Raw genomic sequence first — 19592 nt, forward strand, 5'->3', positions numbered from 1 at the left:
CTCTAGCAATTACTATTCTGTGTTCATAGTAAGCTTTATCAGCTCCTGCATATGACAGAGAACATGTAGAGTTTTCTTTTTATGCCCAGTTTGTTTTCACTTAGCAGGATATCCTCCAGTTCCATCCATTTTTCTGCCAAGGACATAATTTCATGTTTTCTTATTTATGTTAAAAGTTCTGGTACCATGTAAGTACAAACAAGCATTATATTGTGATGTTGAGTCACAATGCTTTATGTGACTGATAAGATTAAAACTTTGGCTATCTAATTCATTTTTGATGATTAAAAATCTCCTAGAATCATTTTTAGGGAAGACATAAAAAGAAATATTAATAGCATATAAAACTACTATTTTAAAGGTAAAAGTATATGAACAAAAAAAGAGATTATGCCTACTCAAAAAAAAAAAAAAAACAGAGTAACTCTGCATTAGAATTGAACACTTCATTGGAAATCATAATGGTGCTCAACTTCTACAATGCCTAGCAGTAGAGGATTACAAACGGGTGCTGCAGGGAAAACTATAGAAGGGCCAGTAAGCATCTAGGTTCTTAGAAGTAATGGTGAGGGTTTCCAGTGCAAAATTGTGAGGAATACTTCCACAAAGTGATTCAGGGCCAGTGCTTAATGTGGGCATCCTATAACAGAAGTAGGAATGAACAAAGTGACCAATGTAGAATGATTCCTAAAGGATTTCCTCACCACCAACCACACTAGGACTTATGAATGAAGAAAGAGTCAGAAAAATAAGGATATTAGATTTTACACAAATTTTGTCAAGTGTGGATCAGAGAGTCAGATATTTTTAAATTATAAAGAAATAAATATTTCAATTTGAAGTACAAGTGAAATGGATTGAAATACAAGTGCTATAATAATCTAGGTCTGGTCTATAAGATTGGATATAAACTGATGAAAAAACCAAGGGATAAAAGTGGGCAAAGGAAGAAAAACAAGCAGACATGAAGATTATGTTAAATAAAACAGTTTTGAAAGTTTATAACTTGTTGAAAAATCAAGAAAATAATCTCATGAAGAAATTGTAAAAGTGTTTAAAATCAGAACATTTAATGCTTGTCAATAGTGAATTAAAATAGAAACTATTGAATATCCCTTTTGTCAAGTGGAAACTCTTATAACCTTCTGAGAAAATACTTTGGGAATATGCATAATGATTTTTATGGTGCTTACTGTTGTTGACTCAATAATGCCACTTATGGGAATCTAAGAACATTAGTCTAAATATGAATATTTCTTTGCATTATTCTATAAAAACAAGAAAATTGGAAGCACTTATATTGCCCAACAATAAAAAAATAGCTAAGTGCATTGTAGCATTTTCATGCCATGAGATATTCTGAAACTATTTTAAGCTATATTATTTAGGAGTTTTATACAAAACTTTATGCAAAATTATATACATATATAGTATGAACATAGTATTATAAAAATAAGAAAAGCAAAAAGGCTGGGCAACAGCCTTTTTTAACAGATTGTTATTTGAAAATGTAGCTAAGCAGGTATTTTCATTTTTTTCTACTTTTTAAACATGTATAATAAAAAGACATATTTCACTTCTCCATTGCATAAAACACACTGTTTCAATTAAAAAAAGATTCCACTCCTGGCTTTTCTGCTTCCAATCCTGCTTTCTGCTAATATGCCTGGGAACTGCCACATATGTGAGAGACCCATTTGAAAAGTTCTTGCTCCCAGGGTTTAGCCTGGCCCCAAACTAGCTGCTATGGTCATCTGGCCAATGAACAAGTTGATGGAAGATTGATCAAACTTTGTCTCTCCTTTCTCTGTCACTCTGCCTTTCAAACAAATAAATAAATATTATTAAAAAAAATAAGTCTCATACTCAAATTAAACCTTCTCCACCCAAATCCCAAATAATGGATAAAATTTGCAGCAAGGTTAGAAGTATAAGGCCAGAAAAACAGTAATGTCTGGGGGCAGTCCAGGAGCAGGAATTTGGCTATGAGAAGGTACTGAGACACAACATCTGTCCTTGTGTTCAGAGTGCCAGTAAGTGACCTAAGAACAGGAGGCAGCAGTAGAGACTGTTGGAGATGCAGAGAGGTCAGAGCTTGAGGACAGAGATCACGAAGTCCAACTGGTGCAGGTATTAGAGAAAACAGAATGGGAAACAGATGTCAGGGAATCATTTTCTGAGAAGGAATGGTCATTATCTGAGATACAGACCAAGAATGGGATGAAGCACAGGTAGAGAGAACGTTTAAACAGGCTAAGGTGCTAAGCATTCTGCTTCTGCCTGAGTCAGGCGTCTCCCCCATAAGTTGTAGAAAACCCCAATGTTGTCCACCTTCCCTACTTGCCACCAGTTTCCAAACTGAGGTAAAATTCATGTAGCTATCAGACCAAAGAGTTCTTACATAAATGAAAATAGAAAAGATGCAGCTTACCAATCAAAGCCGAAATATTCATTTGAGATTTCTATCCACACAAACAGCAAAATCACAGATAAGACAAATGAAATGACCAGGATAACACAACAGACTTGCTCTGTCTGGGAAGAGAAAGAACTGGGTGTTAGCTCTATTTATCCAGGTTACCTCGACAATGTCTGTATACCACTGTCAAAGTTTAGGATAGACACACTGCCATGCATTACCCTCCACAGGGTCGAGTGACCACTCTTTTCTCTTTACCTCAAATAAACCTGTATATGCCCATTTATTAAACTACACTGAACTATAATTATGCACTTATATGTTTGTGTCTGATGCCACACTGTTTTTACTTTGAAGTATCTCTATACTTAAAATACCTAGCAGGGTGTTTTGAATGTAGTTTGCTCTCAACAACCATCAATTGAATCCATCCAATTTCCCTTCTACCAAATGTTTGGTGGTCCATTTATGAATTCATTCACTCATCATCCGTCAGGTCATTTAGTCAGTTATCTATCCACTTAGTAGTAGAAAGAAGAACCAGAGTAATAGGATAAACATTTTTTTTCTTTTTTCTTTTTTTTTCTTTTTTCTTTTTTTTTAACTTTTATTTAATGAATATAAATTTCCAAAGTACGATTTATGGATTACAATGGCTTCCCCCCCATACCGTCCCTCCCACCCACAACCCTCTCCTTTCCCACTCCCTCTCCCCTTCCATTCACATCAAGATTCATTTTCGATTATCTTAATATACAGAAGATCAGCTTAGTATACATTAAGTAAGGATTTCAGCAGTTTGCTCCCACACAGAAACATAAAGTGAAAAATAATAGATGATTTTTTTTTAAATGATGATGAAATCAGATCCGATCTATTGTCATGTTTAATCCCAGTGAGAGTCAAGTTGGGAGTTGATAATTTCTTTCTTTCTTTCTTTCTTTCTTTCTTTCTTTCTTTCTTTCTTTCTTTCTTTCTTTTTTTTTTTTTTAAGAGGATCAGTTTAGTATACATTAAGTAGAGATTTCAACAGTTTGCACCCCCATAGAAACACAAAGTGAAATATATTGTTTGAGTACTCGTTATAGCATTAAATCTCAATGCACAGCACATTAAGGACAGTGATCCTACATGAGGGGTAAGTGCACAGTGACTCCTGTTGTTGACTTTACCAATTGACACTCCTGTCTATGGCATCAGTAATCTCCCTATGCTCCAGTCATGAGTTTCCAAGGCTATGGAAGCCCTCTGAGTTCTCCGATTCTTATCTTGTTTAGACAAGGTGTAATAGAATAAACATTTTTAGTAGCTATTTTGTTCCAGAACAATGCTAGGGACTTCACAAGCCAGTTTCTTTATTTTCTCTATCTACTTTTAGTTATATAAAGAGAATAATTTCATATATAGTTTTAGGAGCATAATGATACTTCTCACAAGGCATTTGCATTTGATTTGTTTCTCATATGAGCTGTGGGAGTTAGGTATCATTAACCTCATTTTGCAGATAGGTAAAGTAATTGACTCAAGATCACCCAGCCAAGAAGCGGCAGGGGCAGGAGTGGAACCTATATCCATATGGGGTCAAAGCAAGGATGCAGGGTATCTTTAAGGAAGAGGTTGGGTTTTTTTTTTTCAATCAAGATTTATTTATTTGAGAGGCAGATTTAAAGATAGAGAGAGAGAGAAACAGAGAGAGAGGTCTTGACCCACTGGTTCACTCCAAATGGCTGTAGTAGCTGGAGCTGGGCCAATTTGAAGCCAGGAACCAGAAGCTTCTTCTGGGTCTCCCTCGTGGGTGCAGGGGTCCAAGCACTTGGGCCATCCTCCACTGCTCTCCCTAGCAGGTAGTTGAAAGGGAAGCAGAGCAGCAGGACTCAACCTGTGCCCATGTGGGATGACAGTGCTGGGGGCGGAAGGTTAACCTACAATGCTACAGCATCAGTCCAATGAAGGAGGTATTACATTGAGTCTTCACAGTTATCCTCATCACTGAAAAAAATCACAAAACAGTCACACCACAAGTTGCCAAATTCTTTCTGGGGAGATTAGATTTCAACTGTCATCTGAATTGTAATCTTAAAAGCCTCCATATCACATAAATGAGAAATTCTAACTCTTTGGGATGTTGTTTTTACTCTGTTAAAAACAAGGAATATAACATGCCTGTATAAATGCTAAGGTTATTGTGAGAATTTAAAAAAAAAACCACATAAATGGCACAGTAAATAGGATAGAAGCATCTGGACAGGAAAAATATGAGGACAGACTAACATTTGTGCCTATCTAGGGCAGTCTTCTGTATCTTATCCTTTTCCTTGTGCTTCCAAACACAGATATAAGCAATTAGAGTTCCAATTGGTCAGATTCTTGCACCCTAGTTGAATCTTGTTTATAACTAATGTATGTACATGATTTGGCTGTCCTCATCTCACTTCAGTGTGCTCATCATTTGATCTCTTATACCATACAGTCCACTAGAGAGTCCCAACATAAGGCTTAGAGAAAGATAAAGGCTCTCAGTAGGGCTGGGCCATATGCCATCTCCAGCCTTACTAGAGAGTTTATCAGGAAAAATCAGGTACTAGCTTGATCAATAACAAAGGCATCTTGTTTACCACTTGCTGGCTGGCTGGCAGTTTGTTTCTTACAAATATAACTGTTGGGAAATTCACAGAGGAGAGTGAATTAAAGATTAAAGATTCAGGGGCTGGTGCTGTGGTGCAGCGGGTTAAATCTCTGGCCTGGATTGCTGGCATCCCATATGGCTGCCAGTTCTAGTCCGGCTGATCCTCTTCCAATCCAGCTCTCTGCTATGGCCTGGGAAAGCAGGGGAAGATGGCCCAAGTCCTTGGGCCCTTGCACCCATGTGGGACACCCAGAGGAAGCTCCTGGCTCCTGGCTCCGGATCAGCGCCGTTCCAGCCATTGCGGTCATCTGGGGAGTGAACCAGCTGATGGAAGACCCTTCTCTGTCTCTACCTCTCTCTGTAACTCTTTCAAATAAATAAAATAAATTTTTTAAAAAAAGATTAAGTATTCAGGTATTCCTGTAATCCCTACAGAGAAACATCTAATTGTACCCAAACCTCACTCTTTCAAGGTTAATGGAATGCATATATGTAACAGTAAAAAAAATAAATAAAGAAAATGAATACATCAATTACATGTCAAGAAGTTTAACTTTGGCTCTAAAATTGATGCAGTATTTTTATGGAAGAACTGGAGCCCCAGAACCTACAGTCCTGGAGACTCTAATGAACCTTCATAGAGCCAAGGACCCGTCTTTGCTCCTCATATTGGACAATGTACGGCACAGATCCACCCCATCTCTCTGTACCCGAGAACAGCAACACGATCCAAGTTTGGTTTTTTCCCACTGTCTGAATTTCCAGTGGCAACTGTAGCAGCCAGTAAGGAAGGTGATATAGGATTTGTGGTTGAAGATTTTTTCAGCCCATGAACTATCCTTTTTCGATTCTCTTCTCTTTCTGGATTCAGTCCTGCTGGCCTTCGTAGACATGATTCACCCTTTTGCTGAAAGGACAAATAAAATAATCAGGATCTACTCTAGCTCCTGTTAATGTACTCCACCATCCTATAGAAAATTATTTAAGTATTTTTTATTTTATTGAAAGGCAGAGTGACAAAGAGAGAGATCTTCCATCCACTGCTTCACCCCACAAATTGCCTCAATTGCCAGAGTTGGGCCAGGCTGAAGCCAGGAGCTAGAAACTCCATCTAAGTCTCCCACAATGGTGGCAGGGGTCCAAGCACTTGAGCCATTATCCACTGTCTTTTCAGGTGCATTAGCAGGAAGCTGCATTGGAAGCAGAACAGCCAGGACTGGATCTGATATGGGATGCCAGTGTGACAAGTGGTGCCCCAACCCACTGTGTCACAACACTGACCCCTCTACAGAAAATTCTATGAAAGATATATGGATTTTAAAAAATATTTACAATTAAGATTTGATTAAGATTTGAGACACAAGAATAGACCTTCATCCTACCTTCCTATGAACTTGTTGACTATTTGCTGCAGCCATTGCACCATTCTAGGTTTGCTTTTCTCACCTTTAAAATGGGACCATATTCCCTATTCCAGCCAATAAATGGATGCTGAAAGCATCAACTTTGATTTAATATATTTATATATTTAATTTATATATTTAAATATATATATTTAAAAGTATATATATATTTTTTTTGTATACACAGGCAATGCCATGGCTGAGAAAGAACTTCTAAGATCAATCCCATTCACAATAGCCACAAAAACAATCAAATACCTTGGAATAAACTTAACCAAGGACATTAAAGATCTCTACGATGAGAATTACAAAATCTTAAAGAAAGAAATAGCACAGCAAAAAATGGAAAAATCTTCCATGCTCATGGATTGGAAGAATCAACATCATCAAAATGTCCATTCTCCCAAAAGCAATTTATAGATTCAATGCGACATCAATCAAAATACCAAAGACATTCTTCTCAGATCTGAAAAAAATGATGCTGAAAATCATATGGAGACACAAGAGACCTCGAATAGCTAAAGCAATCCTGTACAACAGAAACAAAGCCGGAGGCATCACAATACCAGATTTCAGGGCATACTACAGGGCAGTTGTAATCAAAATAGCATGGTACTTTTACAGAAACAGATGGATAGACCAATGGAACAGAACACAAACACCAGAAATCAATCCAAACATCTACAGCCAACTTATATTTGATCAAGGGTCCAAAACCAATCCCTGGAGTAAGGACAGTCTATTCAATAAATGGTGCTGGAAAAACTGGATTTCCACATGCAGAAGCATGAAGCAAGACCATACCTTACACCTTACACAAAAATCCACTCAACATGGATTAAAGATCGAAATCTACGACCCAACACCATCAAATTATTAGAGAGCATTGGAGAAACCCTGCAAGATATAGGTACCAGCAAAGACTTCTTGGAAAAGACCCCAGAAGCACAGGCAGTCAAAGCCAAAATTAACAACTGGGATTGCATCAAATTGAGAAGTTTCTGTATTGCAAAAGAAACAGCCATGAAAGTGAAGAGGCAACTGACAGAATGGGAGAAAATATTTGCAAACTATGCAAAGGATAAAGGGTTAATAACCAGAGTCTACAAAGAGATCAAGAAACTCCACAGCAACAAAACAAACAACCCAGTTAAGAGATGGGCCAAGGACCTCAATAGACATTTTTCAAAAGAGGAAATCCAAAGGGCCAACAGACACATGAATACATGTTCAAGATCACTAGCCATCAGGGAAATGCAAATCAAAACCACGATGAGGTTTCACCTCACCCCGGTGAGAATGGCTCACATTCAGAAATCTACCAACAATAGATGCTGGAGAGGTCTGATCTGATTTCATCATCATTTAAAAAATCATCTATTATTTTTCACTATATGTTTCTGTGTGGGAGCAAACTGTTGAAATCTTTACTTAATGTATGCTAAACTGATCTGTATATAAAGAGAATCGAAAATGAAAAAAAAGGGACACTAACCCACTGTTGGTAGGACTGCAAACTGGTAAAGCCACTATGGAAGTCAGTTTGGAGATTCCTCAGAAACCTGAATATAACCCTACCATACAACCACTCCTTGGAATTTACCCAAAGGAAATTAAATTGGCAAACAAAAAGGCTGTCTGCACATTAATGTTTATTGCAGCTCAATTCACAATAGCTAAGTCCTGGAATCAACCTAAATGCCCATCAACAGAAGACTGGATAAAGAAATTATGGGACATGTACTCTATAGAATACTATACAGCAGTAAAAAAACAATTAAATCCAGTCATTTACAACAAAATGGAGGAATCTGGAACACATCATGCTGAGTGAAATAAGCCAGTCCCAGAGGGACAAATATCATATGTTCTCCCTGATCAGTGACAACTAACCAAGCACCAAAAAGGAAACCTGTTGAAGTGAAATGGACACTATAAGAAACAGTGACTTGATCAGCCCTTGTCCTGACTGTTGATGCACAACTTAATACTTTATCCCTTTTAGTATTTTTTTGTTCTACTTAACACTACTGGTTGAACTCTGTAATTAACACACAATTATTGTTAGGTGTTTAAATTTAACTGAAAAGTGATCCCTGTTAAATATATAGAGTGGGAATAAGAGAGGGAGGAGATGTACAATTTGGGACATGCTCAAGCTGACTTGCCCCAAATGGTAGAGTTAGAAACGTGCCAGGGGATTCCAAATCAATCCCATCAAGGTGGCATGTACCAATGCCATCCACTAGTCCAAGTGATCAATTTCAGTTCACCATTGATCATACTGATAGGTCTAAGAATCAAAGGGATCACACAAACAAGACTAGTGTCTGCTAATACTAACTGATAGAATCAAAAGGGAGAGAACAATCCAACATGGGAAGCGGGATACACAACAGACTCATAGAATGGCAGATGTCCTAAACAGCACTCTGGCCTCAGAATCACCCCTTAAGGCATACGGATCCGGCTGAAATGCCCATGAGAGTATTTTAGGCATGGAAAGCCAAGACACTCTCGGGGGGGGGGGGGGAGGACCTAAATCAAAGATCTGTGGGAGTGAGATCCCAGTAGAAAGAACGGGCCATCAAAGAAAAGTGTACCTTTCTCTGAAGGGAGGAGTGAACTTCCACTTTGACTATGACCTTACCTAAATAAGATCGAAGTCAGCAAACTCAAAAGACTTCCATAGCCTTGGAAACTCATAGACCTTTTTCATAGACTAGGCTCATAGACTAGAGACTAGGGAGATTATTGACACCATAAACAAGAGTGTCAATTTGTTAAGTCAACAACAGGAGTCACTGTGCACTTAATCCTCATGTAGGATCTCTGTCCTTAATGTGTTTTTCAATGTGAATTAATGCTATAACTAGTACTCAAACAGTATTTTACACTTTGTGTTCTGTGTTGGTGCAAACTGTTGAAATCTTTACTTAATATATACTAAACTGACCTTCTGTATATAAAGATAATTGAAAATGAATCTTGATGTGAGTGGAATGGGAGAGGGAGTGGGATTTAGGAGGGATGCAGGTGGGAGGGAAGTTATTGGGGGGGGAGCCATTGTAATCCATAAGCTGTACTTTGGAAATTTATATTTACTAAATAAAAGTTTAAAAAGTATATATATAGGCCAGCGCTGTGGCTCAATAGGCTAATCCTCCAACTGCAGTGCCAGCACACTGGGTTAGTTCTGGTCTGGACGCCGGATTCTGTCCCAGTTGCCCCTCTTCCAGGCCAGCTCTCTGCTGTGGCCCGGGAGTGCAGTGGAGGATGGTCCAAGTGCTTGGGCCCTGCACCCGCATGGAAGACCAGAAGAAGCACCTGGCTCCTGCCTTCGGATCAGCGCGGTGTACCGGCCGTAGCACGCTGGCCGCAGTGGCCATTGGAGGGTGAACCAATGGCAAAGGAAGACCTTTCTCTCTGTCTCTCTCTCTCACTGTCCACTCTGCCTGTCAAAAAAAAAGTTTATATATATATATATATATATATATATACACTTTTAAAAACTATAATATGCTCCTGAAATAACTTGAAAAGTTAGGAGCATGGGTGAGGTATTTGAAATAAAATTCTCAACAGAGCTGCCTTCCTGTTCCCTTTCTCTTCCCTTCCATATGGAATCAGTTAGGGTTAGCTTCAACTATGACAATGATAGAATATTGAAAACAGCAATGGCTAAAACAAGGCAAGTTTATTTTTCCTTCTACCAACAACAAAAATTCCAGTGGTAGAAAGAACAACATATGTGCTATGTGGCTTCACAATGGCATTAAGAACTCAGGCATCACCCACCTACTGTTCTACCACACCCAGCACAGTGCTTCTTTCTCAGGGTCCAAAACATCTCTCAAGATGTAACTATCACCCCAAATTCCAGCTTGCAGGAAGAAGGGGGGGACAAAGACAGGTAGGCCTCCTTACATTAAGGATATTTACAGGAGCTGAACGTGACATTTGACAATAAAAGAATTTTTTATTGGGGTGCAACACAGATTGAGATACATGTGGCAGTTACTACTGTATTGCTCATGCCATGAGAAAAGGAGAAAGATATTCTCATTCCAAAGGAACTTCCAAATAATGTATGAATTCAGGGGAGGAAGACAAATTACTTAAGAACAAACAAACAAGAACAATCTGAAAGGACCTGATCCCAGGCAATAATTAAGTCTCTGTTCCTGAAAACCACCTATGCTCCACTTTGTTTTTTGTGAAGGGCACTCAATGGTTTTAAGAAGGATTGACTGGTGAATGTTCATAATAAACCAAATACAGAAACAAAAATTATAGTTACCCTCTCACCTTAAGTGAATAAAACACTGGGGAAATAAACAATTAAAGTTTTCAAGTATCTGACAACAGCAGTGCAGGTTAACAGTACTTAAGAGGGAAAAATAGTAGGTATAATTAATAACCCACTGGCAATGTAGACAGAATATTCAGGATAAAGTACCATGAGGAAGAATAAAAGTGGAGCCTGGCAATCTTTATGAACTGAGTAGACAGAATTGAGATTTGGGGGAAGCAATGGTTTCTCTTGTATCTCCCTGGGTCTCTAGTTGAATCATGCTGAGTACATGCCAGTGAAATTATCCCAAGCTACAGAAACATACCAAAAAAGATGAAACACTATTCAAGGGTCAGATAAGGCTAAGAATAGTTGGTGTTTTCACAAACCAGAGGAAAATACCTTCTAAAGCATGGGGTATTATGTAGCATGATTAGGCCCACATTAATGGTATAGTCCAGAGAAACTTACTGGTGAGCTCCAAAAGAATTAACTGTTTCTAAGTATCTTGACTCTGTTCTGGAACAAAGCTCAAGAAAATTAAGTGTTGAAATAGGAGAGAGGGGAGGAAGAAGGGTTGGAATGTGGGCAGGGTGGGAAGTATCACTATGTTCCTAAATCTGTATATACAAATTATATGAAACATGTATAACTTAAACAAAATTCTAAAAAGGAATACACTTTTTTTTTATTTGGCAGGCAGAGTGGACAGTGAGAGAGACAGACAGAGAGAAAGGTCACCACACTGATCCGATGGCAGGAGCCAGGTACTTATCCTGGTCTCCCATGGGGTGCAGGGCCCAAGCACTTGGGCCATCCTCCACTGCACTCCCTGGCCACAGCAGAGAGCTGGCCTGAAAGAGGGGCAACCGGGACAGAATCCGGCACCCCGACCGGGACTAGAACCCAGTGTGCCGGCACCGCAAGGCGGAGGATTAGCCTAGTGAGCCGCGGCGCTGGCCAGGAATACACTTTTAAATACAAGAAGCAGCCTACAAAGTAAACCTCATGATGCCTACTATCCAGTTTTAAAAAGTACCAAGTACGGGGCCAGTGTTGGCAGTGTTAAGCTGCTACCTGCGATAATGGTATTCAATATAGGTGTTGATTTGTGTCCCAGATGTTCCACTTCTGATTCCGTTCCTGGGAAAGCAGCAGAAGATGGCTCTAAGTACTTGGCCCTGCAATTACATAGTAGACTGGATGAAGCTCCAGGCTTCAGTCTGATCCAGCCCTAACCATTGTGGCCATTTGGGGAGTGAACCAGTGCATCTCCTAGCTCATGGTACTGAGAGCCGAGGGCACAAGTCCCAGGAACACCTTTACATGCTGCACAGGAATTAGGGCCATCCAATCTGTGCTTTGCACTGCTAGGACTACTGATGTTGGTATTATAATTTGTACTCACTTGCAGTATATGAGAGCTCTATCTGCATTGCTCTGCTCCAAGCAGGTGACTATGACCATCCCCAACAACACAACTGGGTCTTACCCTGTGAGACCTAGGTAATGATCCCACTGCAGCCTGCAGCACTAGGACTGTGACAACTCACTGGAAAATACCTGCTGAGATCTAGGAAAGAACTGGCCTGTGTGCCACCTCTCTGGACCCATACCAACCAGTAAAAAATCTCAAGTGTATCTTGTAGTCACCCTGTAGAATTAGAGCAGGTCAGGGTTCTCTTCACATCCCCAGTTCTGAGACTAGGGCTTTTAGTGCTACAATCCCCACCGCCAGTCATACTTTCCCAGAAAGACCTGGGAAGTTCCCACACATATAATATAATCATAGAACCACAGCTATTGGTTCTACAAGCCCTAGTATTGCTCAGGATTATCCACTGAGATAAGCAGACAGCCCTCCTGGTGTCTCTCAACACCAAGAACAACCTCTGGCTATCATAAACCCTAGGGTGACTGACACTCAACACTCTGGGGACTGCAGATACACACCTAAAAGGCCACCTCAAAGTTGTATTTCTACATCCAAAAACTGCTGCAGACTAGACGACTGTGACACTCATTCAATTCCAGCACTGATTAAAGAAAAATCACTAAGAAGTTATGCTTCTGAGCATATCTAGAACCTAAGCCAAAGCAAAAAGCCATGTGATACCATGCACTCATCTAAGTTTTCCAATAAAACCTAATTCATAAAGAACAGACCATTATATCAAATGCACAGAAGTTAATGTAGGGCTATAGGAAGAAGTGTGATACCTCCAAAAATCAACAGTTCTCTAGAAACAGTTCCTGAACTGAAAGAAATATATGAAATGTCTGAAAAAGTCTCAAAATAATGGTCGTAAGGAAGCTCAATGCAATGCAAGAGAATACAGATAGTTTGAGGAAAACAACAGATGACATGACTAAGAAATTCACTAAGGAGACAGACATCATTAACAAGAACTAAACACAAACTTGGAGTTGAAGACAACAATCAATAAAATAAAAAATATAGTTGAGAGCATAAGCAGCAGAATAGACCAGATAGAGAAAAGTTGTAATCTGGAGGACAAGACTTCTGAAATAACCCAGTAAGATGAAAATAAAGAAAAAAGAATTAAAAAGAAGGAAGAAACTCTACATATAAGAGATACCATTAAGCAACCCAATAATCATAACATACAGATAGAGGGAAAATAGAAGAAAAAGGCACTGAGAACTTAAATGAAGTAATAGTTAAAAACTTCCTAAGTCTTGAAAGAGAAACAGACATGCAGAAACAGGAAGCTCAAAGGACCTAAAGCAGATTCAACCAAGAAAGACCTTCTCCAATGTATACTGCAATCCAGTCGTCAAAAGTTAACAGCATGCACCAGCACTGTGGCATAGCAGGTAAAGCTGTCATTTGCAGTGCTGGCATCCATATGGACACCAGTTTGAGTCCTGGCTGTTCCACTTCTAATCCAGCTCTCAGCTATGGCTTGGTAAATCAGTGGAAGATGGCCCAAGCACTTGGGCCCCTGCACCTGTGTGGGAGACATGGAGGAAGCTCCTGGCTTCAGATCAACCCAGCTCTGGTCATTGTGGCCATTAGGGGAGTGAACCAGCGCATGGGAGATCCCTCCCTCCCTCCCTCCCTCCCTCCCTCCCTCCCTCTCTCTGCCTATCTGTAACCTGCTTTTCAAATACATAAATCTTTTGAGAAAAAGTTAAGGGCAAAGAGAGAACCCTAAAGACAGTAATAGAAAAATGTCATTACATATAAAGAAACCCAATTAGACTAACAGCAAACTTCTCCACAGAAATCCTACAGAGCCTAAGAGAGTAGGATGATATATTCAACGTATAAAAGAAAAAAATTTCAGTCAAGAAATTATATCCAGTGGCGCTATCCTTTAGATGTGAATGAGAAATAAAGTATTCTCAATAAATAAAAACAGAGAATTCATTACCATCAGATCAGCCTTATAGGAAATTCTGGAGGGAGTCTTGCATTAAAAGTAAACATCATGGGGGCTGGTGCCACTGGCACATTAGGTTGGTCCTCTGCCTGTGGCACCTGCATCCCATATGGGTGCCAGTTCTAGTCCCAGCTGCTCCTCTTCCAGTCCAGCTCTCTGCTGTGGCCTGGGAGAGCAGTAGAGGATGGCCCAAGTGCTCAGGTCCCTGCACCCGCATGGGAGACCAGGAAGAAGCACCTGGCTCCTGGCTTCAGATCAGTGCAACTCCGGCCATTGTGGCCAACCGGGGAGTGACCCAATGGAAGGAAGATCTTTCTTTCTGTCTCTCTCTCTCTCTCTGTCTGTAACTCTACCTGTCAAATAAATAAATAAAATCTTTAAAAAAATAAAAGTAAACATCATGAAAACACATGACACTACCAAATTCACTAACAAATACAATCAGTAACCAATTAACAAAATAATATGCATTAGATCCTATCTATCAATACTAACCTTGCATGTAAATGGATTAAATTCCCCAGCCAAAAGATATAGGTTGGCAGAATGGATAGAAACACAAGACCCAACTATATGCTGCCTATAAGAAGTTCACTTCACAAGACTCACATAGACTGAAAGTCAAAGGCTGAAGAAAGATTAACAGGCAAAACGAAACCAAAAACAAGAGTAGTACATGTGTATCAGATAAAACAGACTTTAAATCAAAAACTGTGTAAAGAGACAAAGGACATTTTATATAATGGTTAATTCAGCAAGAAGATATAACAGTCATAAACATATATTCACCCAACAAAGGCCACCCAGCTATATATAGCACATACTATTAGACCTAAAGGGAGAAATAGGGGGTCAGCACTGTGGCACAGCAGGCTAAGCTATGTCTGTCATGCTGGCATTCCACATGGGCACAGGTGCAAGTCACAGCTGCTCCACTTCCAATCCAATTCTTTGCTAATCTACATGGGAAAGCAGCGGAAGATGGCTCAAGTACTTGGGCCCCTGCCACCCACATGGGAGACCCAGATGGAGTCCCTGGTTACTGGCTTCAGTCTGGCCTAGCCCTGGCCACTGCAGCCATTTTGGGAGTGAATCAGCAGATGGAAGATCCTGATATCTCTCTGTGTCTATCTCTCTTTCTGCCTTTCAAATAAATAAATCTTATATAAATAAATAAATAAATAAAAGAGGTAGATTCTAATACTATAATAGTGGGGGACTTCAAAATCCCATAATGATCAATGGACAGGGGCTGGCTCCATGGCTCACTTCGTTAGTCCTCTGCCTGAGGCACCAGCATCCCATATGGGCACTGGGTTCTAGTCCCAGTTGCTCCTCTCCAGTCCAGCTCTCTGCTGTGGCCTGGGAGGGCGGTGGAGGATGGCCCAAGTGGTTGGGCAGCTGCACCTGCATGAGAGACCGGGAGGAGGCACCTGGCTCCTGGCTTTGGATCGGCATAGTTCCAGCCGTGGCAGCCATTTTGGGGAGTGAACCAGCTGAGGGAGGACCTTTCTCTCCGTCTCTCTCTCTCTCTCTCTGTAACTCTACCTGTCAAATAAATAAATAAAATCTTTAAAAAAATTATCAATGGACAGATCATCCAGACAGAAAACCAATAAAGATACATTGGAGTTGAAACACTTTATCGAGCAAATGGACCTAACATTTATGAACATTTTACTCAACAGCTACAGAATACCCATTCTTCTCATCAGCACATGGAACATTTTCTAGGATAGACCATACAGTAAGCCACAAATGAAGTCTCAATAAATTTAAAATGATTGAAATTATATCTTGTATCTCATCAGACCACAAAGGAATAAAACTAGAAATCAATAACAAGAAGAAAAATAGAACATTTGTCAATACATAGAAATGAAACAACATTCTATGGAATGACCAATATGCCACTGAAGAAACTAAAAAAGGAAATGAAAAAAACTTTTTGAAACAAATGAAAATGAAAAAAAATATAAAAACCTATGAGATATAGCAAAAGCAGTTATAGGAGGGAAGTTTATGGCATTAAGTGTTTACATTAAAAAGACAAAACTCACATAAGTGATCTAGTGATGCATCTCAAGGACTTAAGAATAAACCAATCTGAAATTAGCAGGAAAATATTAAAGAACAGAGTAGAAATAAATGAAATTGAAACAAAAAATTATAATAAAACAAAAAAGGTAGTTTTTTGAAAAGGTAAACAAAATAGACAAAATTTTAACCAAAGAAACAAGAGAAAAACTCAAATATTAGAGACGAAATAAGAAATATTGCATTGATATAATTTAAGATCATAAGAAACTATGAACAACTATGTGACAGCAAAGAGAAAATCCTCAAAGAAATGGATAAATTCCTATATACATCTTAACTACTAAGATTAAATCAAGAAGATATAGAAAATCTAAACAGACTAATAAAAAGTAATGTGATTGAAGCAATAATTAAGTCTTCCATCCAAAAAAAAAGTGCAGGACCTGTTGGCTTTACTACTGAATTCTATAAAACCTTTTTAAAAAGATTTATTTATTTATTTGAAGGCAGAGTTACAGAGCAAGAGAGGGAGACAGAGATATTCCATCTGTTGATTCACTCCTCAAAAGACCACTATGATCAAGTTTGGCCAGGCCAAATCCAAGAGCCAGGAACACCACTTGAGTCTCGTATGTGGGTGGCAAGGGCCCAAATACTTGGGTTATCTCCTGCTACTTTCTCCCAATACATTAGCTGAAAGCCAGATAGGAAGTAGAACAGCCAGGACTTGAACCAGCATTCATATGGGATGCTGGCATAACAGGCAGCAGATTAACTAGCTGTACTACAACAGCACAACTACTATTCTACAAAACACTTAAAGAATTTTGAACAAACTCCAATACTTTTCTTATTTGCTATACCACAATGCCAGCCTCTCCAATACTTTTCAAGCTACTCAAAAATAATGAACAAGATGGAACTCTGTCAAACTCTGTTTTCTTGGCCAGATTACTCTGTTATCAAAACCAAGCAAAGTTACACAAAAACAAAAAAACTATAGACAATATCCTTGATGAATACAGATGAAAAAATCCCAATAAAATAGTGGCAAATTAAATCCAACACTACATCAAAAAGATCATACATCACAATGAAGTGGGATTTACCCCAGAGTTGCAAGGGGGATTCAATATTTGCAAATCATTAAATGTTATAGGTCACATCAAGAGAATGAAGAACAAAAATCATATGATCATCTCAATAGATGCATAAAAAGCATTTGCTAAGATTCAACATCCAATAATGATTAAAAACCCTCCACAGATATCTCAGAAAGCTAAATATAGACCTACCATATGACCCAGCCATTCCACTCCTGGGAATCTATCCAAAGGAAATGAAATCAGCATATGAAAAGGTGATCTATAACCCCATGTTCATTTCAGCTCAATTTACAATAGCTAAGATATAGAATCAAGTCAAATGTCTATCAACTGAAGACTGGATAAAGAAATTATGTTATAAATACACTATGGAATACTACACAACAGTAAAAAAAAATGAAATCCTGTCATTTGCAACAAAATGGATGCAACTGGAAACAATTATACTTATTGAAACAAGCCAGTCACAAAAAGAAAATACTATATGGTCTCTCTGAGCTATGGTAACTAATAGAGTACTTAAAAGGTAATCTAGGGGCCAGTGCTATGGTGTAGTGGATAGGGGCACCACCTGCAGTGCTGCCATGAGCGCTGGTTTGAGCCCCAGCTACTCCATTTATGATCCAGCTCTCTGCTATGGCCTGGGAAAGCAGTGGAAGATGCCCCAAGTCCTTGGGCCCCTGCACCCACATGGGAGACCCAGAAGAGGCTCCTAGCTCCAGGCTTCAGATCAGGGCACAGCTCCAGCCATTGAGGCCATCTGGGGAGTGAACCAGCAGATAGAAGAGCTCTCTCTCTCTCTCTGCCTCTCTATAACTCTGCCTTTCAAATAAAAATATTTTTTTTAAGAAAAAGGTAGTCTATGACCTTGTCTAAATAAGATTGGAGTCAGCAAACTCAAAAGGCTTCCATAGCCTTGGCAACTCATGACAAGAGCCTAGGGTGATTACTGACACCATAAACAAGTGTGTCAATTTGTTAAGTCAACAATAGGAGTCACTGTGCACTTAATCCTCATGTAGGATCTCTGTCCTTAATGTGTTTTTCAATGTGAATTAATGCTATAACTAGTACTCAAACAGTACTTTACACTTTGTGTTCTGTGTTGGTGCAAACTGTTGAAATCTTTACTTAATATATACTAAACTGACCTTCTGTATATAAAGATAATTGAAAATGAATCTTGATGTGAATGGAATGGGAAAGGGAGCGGGAGATGGGAGGGTTGTGGGTGGGAGGGAAGTTATGGGGGGGAAAGCCACTGTAATCCATAAGCTGAACTTTGGAAATTTATATTTATTAAATAAAAGTTAAAAAAAGAAAAAGGTAGTCTATAGGTGTGAAACTGACACCTTGAGATATGATGATTCTGAACAGTCCTTGACTTGACTGTTGAGAAGCAATGTTTTTCTTGTTTGTTTGCTTTTGTTCTCTTTTTCTTTTTTCTGTAAGTGAACTCTCTACATAGTATAATCTTGTGAGTATAAAATTAATTGAAAATTTATCTCTGTAAAAAATAAGAATAAGAAAGGAAGAGGGAGGAGGAAGAAAGGTAGGAGTATAGGTGGGAGAGAGGGAGAGGGGAAGAATCACCCAAATTTGTATATATTAAATTCATGAAGTTGTAGTCTTTAAACAAAATAAAAACAACTGGAAAAAATCCCTCCACAAATTAGGTATAGAAGGAACATGCCTCAAAATTATAAAGGGTACATAAAACAAACCAACAGTCAGTATCACACTGAACATGGAAAAGCTTAAAGCATTTTCCCTCAGATCTGAAACAAGACAAGGATGCCCACTTTCACCACTCTTATTCAACATACTATTGGAAGTATTAACAACAGCAATTAGGGAGGAGAAAGAAATAAAGGTCACTGAAATTGGAAAGGAGGAAGTCAAAATAGCCATGTTTGAAGATGACATGATGTTGCACATGTAAAAACTTAAACATACTACTAAAGAGCTGTTAGAACAGATAATCCAATAAAGAAGCACGTTATAAAAATCATAAAAAGCAGCTTAATACACTAATAATAAACTCAATGAAAGAAATAGCCACAAAAAATCAATTACTGAAAATATTTAACCCAAGACATGAAAGTTATATAATACTGATGACAGAAATCTTCAAGGACACAAAAAAGGAAAAATGGTCCTCGCTCATAGATTGTAAGAATTATATTGTTAAAATATCTATTCTGTGTAGAGCACTCTACAGATTCAATGCAATCTCTATCAAAATACCAATGTCATTCTTTACAGAATTAGAAAAAACAATCCTAAAATTCATGCAG

General features: G+C 38.8%; 1 protein-coding gene across 4 annotated transcripts in view; it reads right to left on the bottom strand.

Annotated features, from left to right (window-relative positions):
* LOC100350306 (glycerophosphodiester phosphodiesterase domain-containing protein 4) overlaps window positions 1-19592 on the bottom strand; it is a 165804-nt gene that overhangs the window by 85616 nt on the left and 60596 nt on the right. For 3 of the 4 annotated variants that reach the window (XM_008263628.3, XM_051850704.2, XM_051850695.2), the window contains 2 exons: window positions 5756-5952; window positions 2432-2535 (listed from right to left, as the gene is read on the bottom strand). In XM_008263628.3, coding sequence (XP_008261850.2) covers window positions 2432-2535; window positions 5756-5938 — 287 coding nt within the window. In that variant the 5' untranslated portion in view covers window positions 5939-5952. The remainder of the gene's footprint in view (window positions 1-2431; window positions 2536-5755; window positions 5953-19592) is intronic. The other variant, XM_051850711.2, reaches the window with a different exon arrangement.

Source organism: Oryctolagus cuniculus, chromosome 1, assembly GCF_964237555.1.
Source record: "Oryctolagus cuniculus chromosome 1, mOryCun1.1, whole genome shotgun sequence".
NCBI classification, from domain to species: domain Eukaryota; kingdom Metazoa; phylum Chordata; class Mammalia; order Lagomorpha; family Leporidae; genus Oryctolagus; species Oryctolagus cuniculus.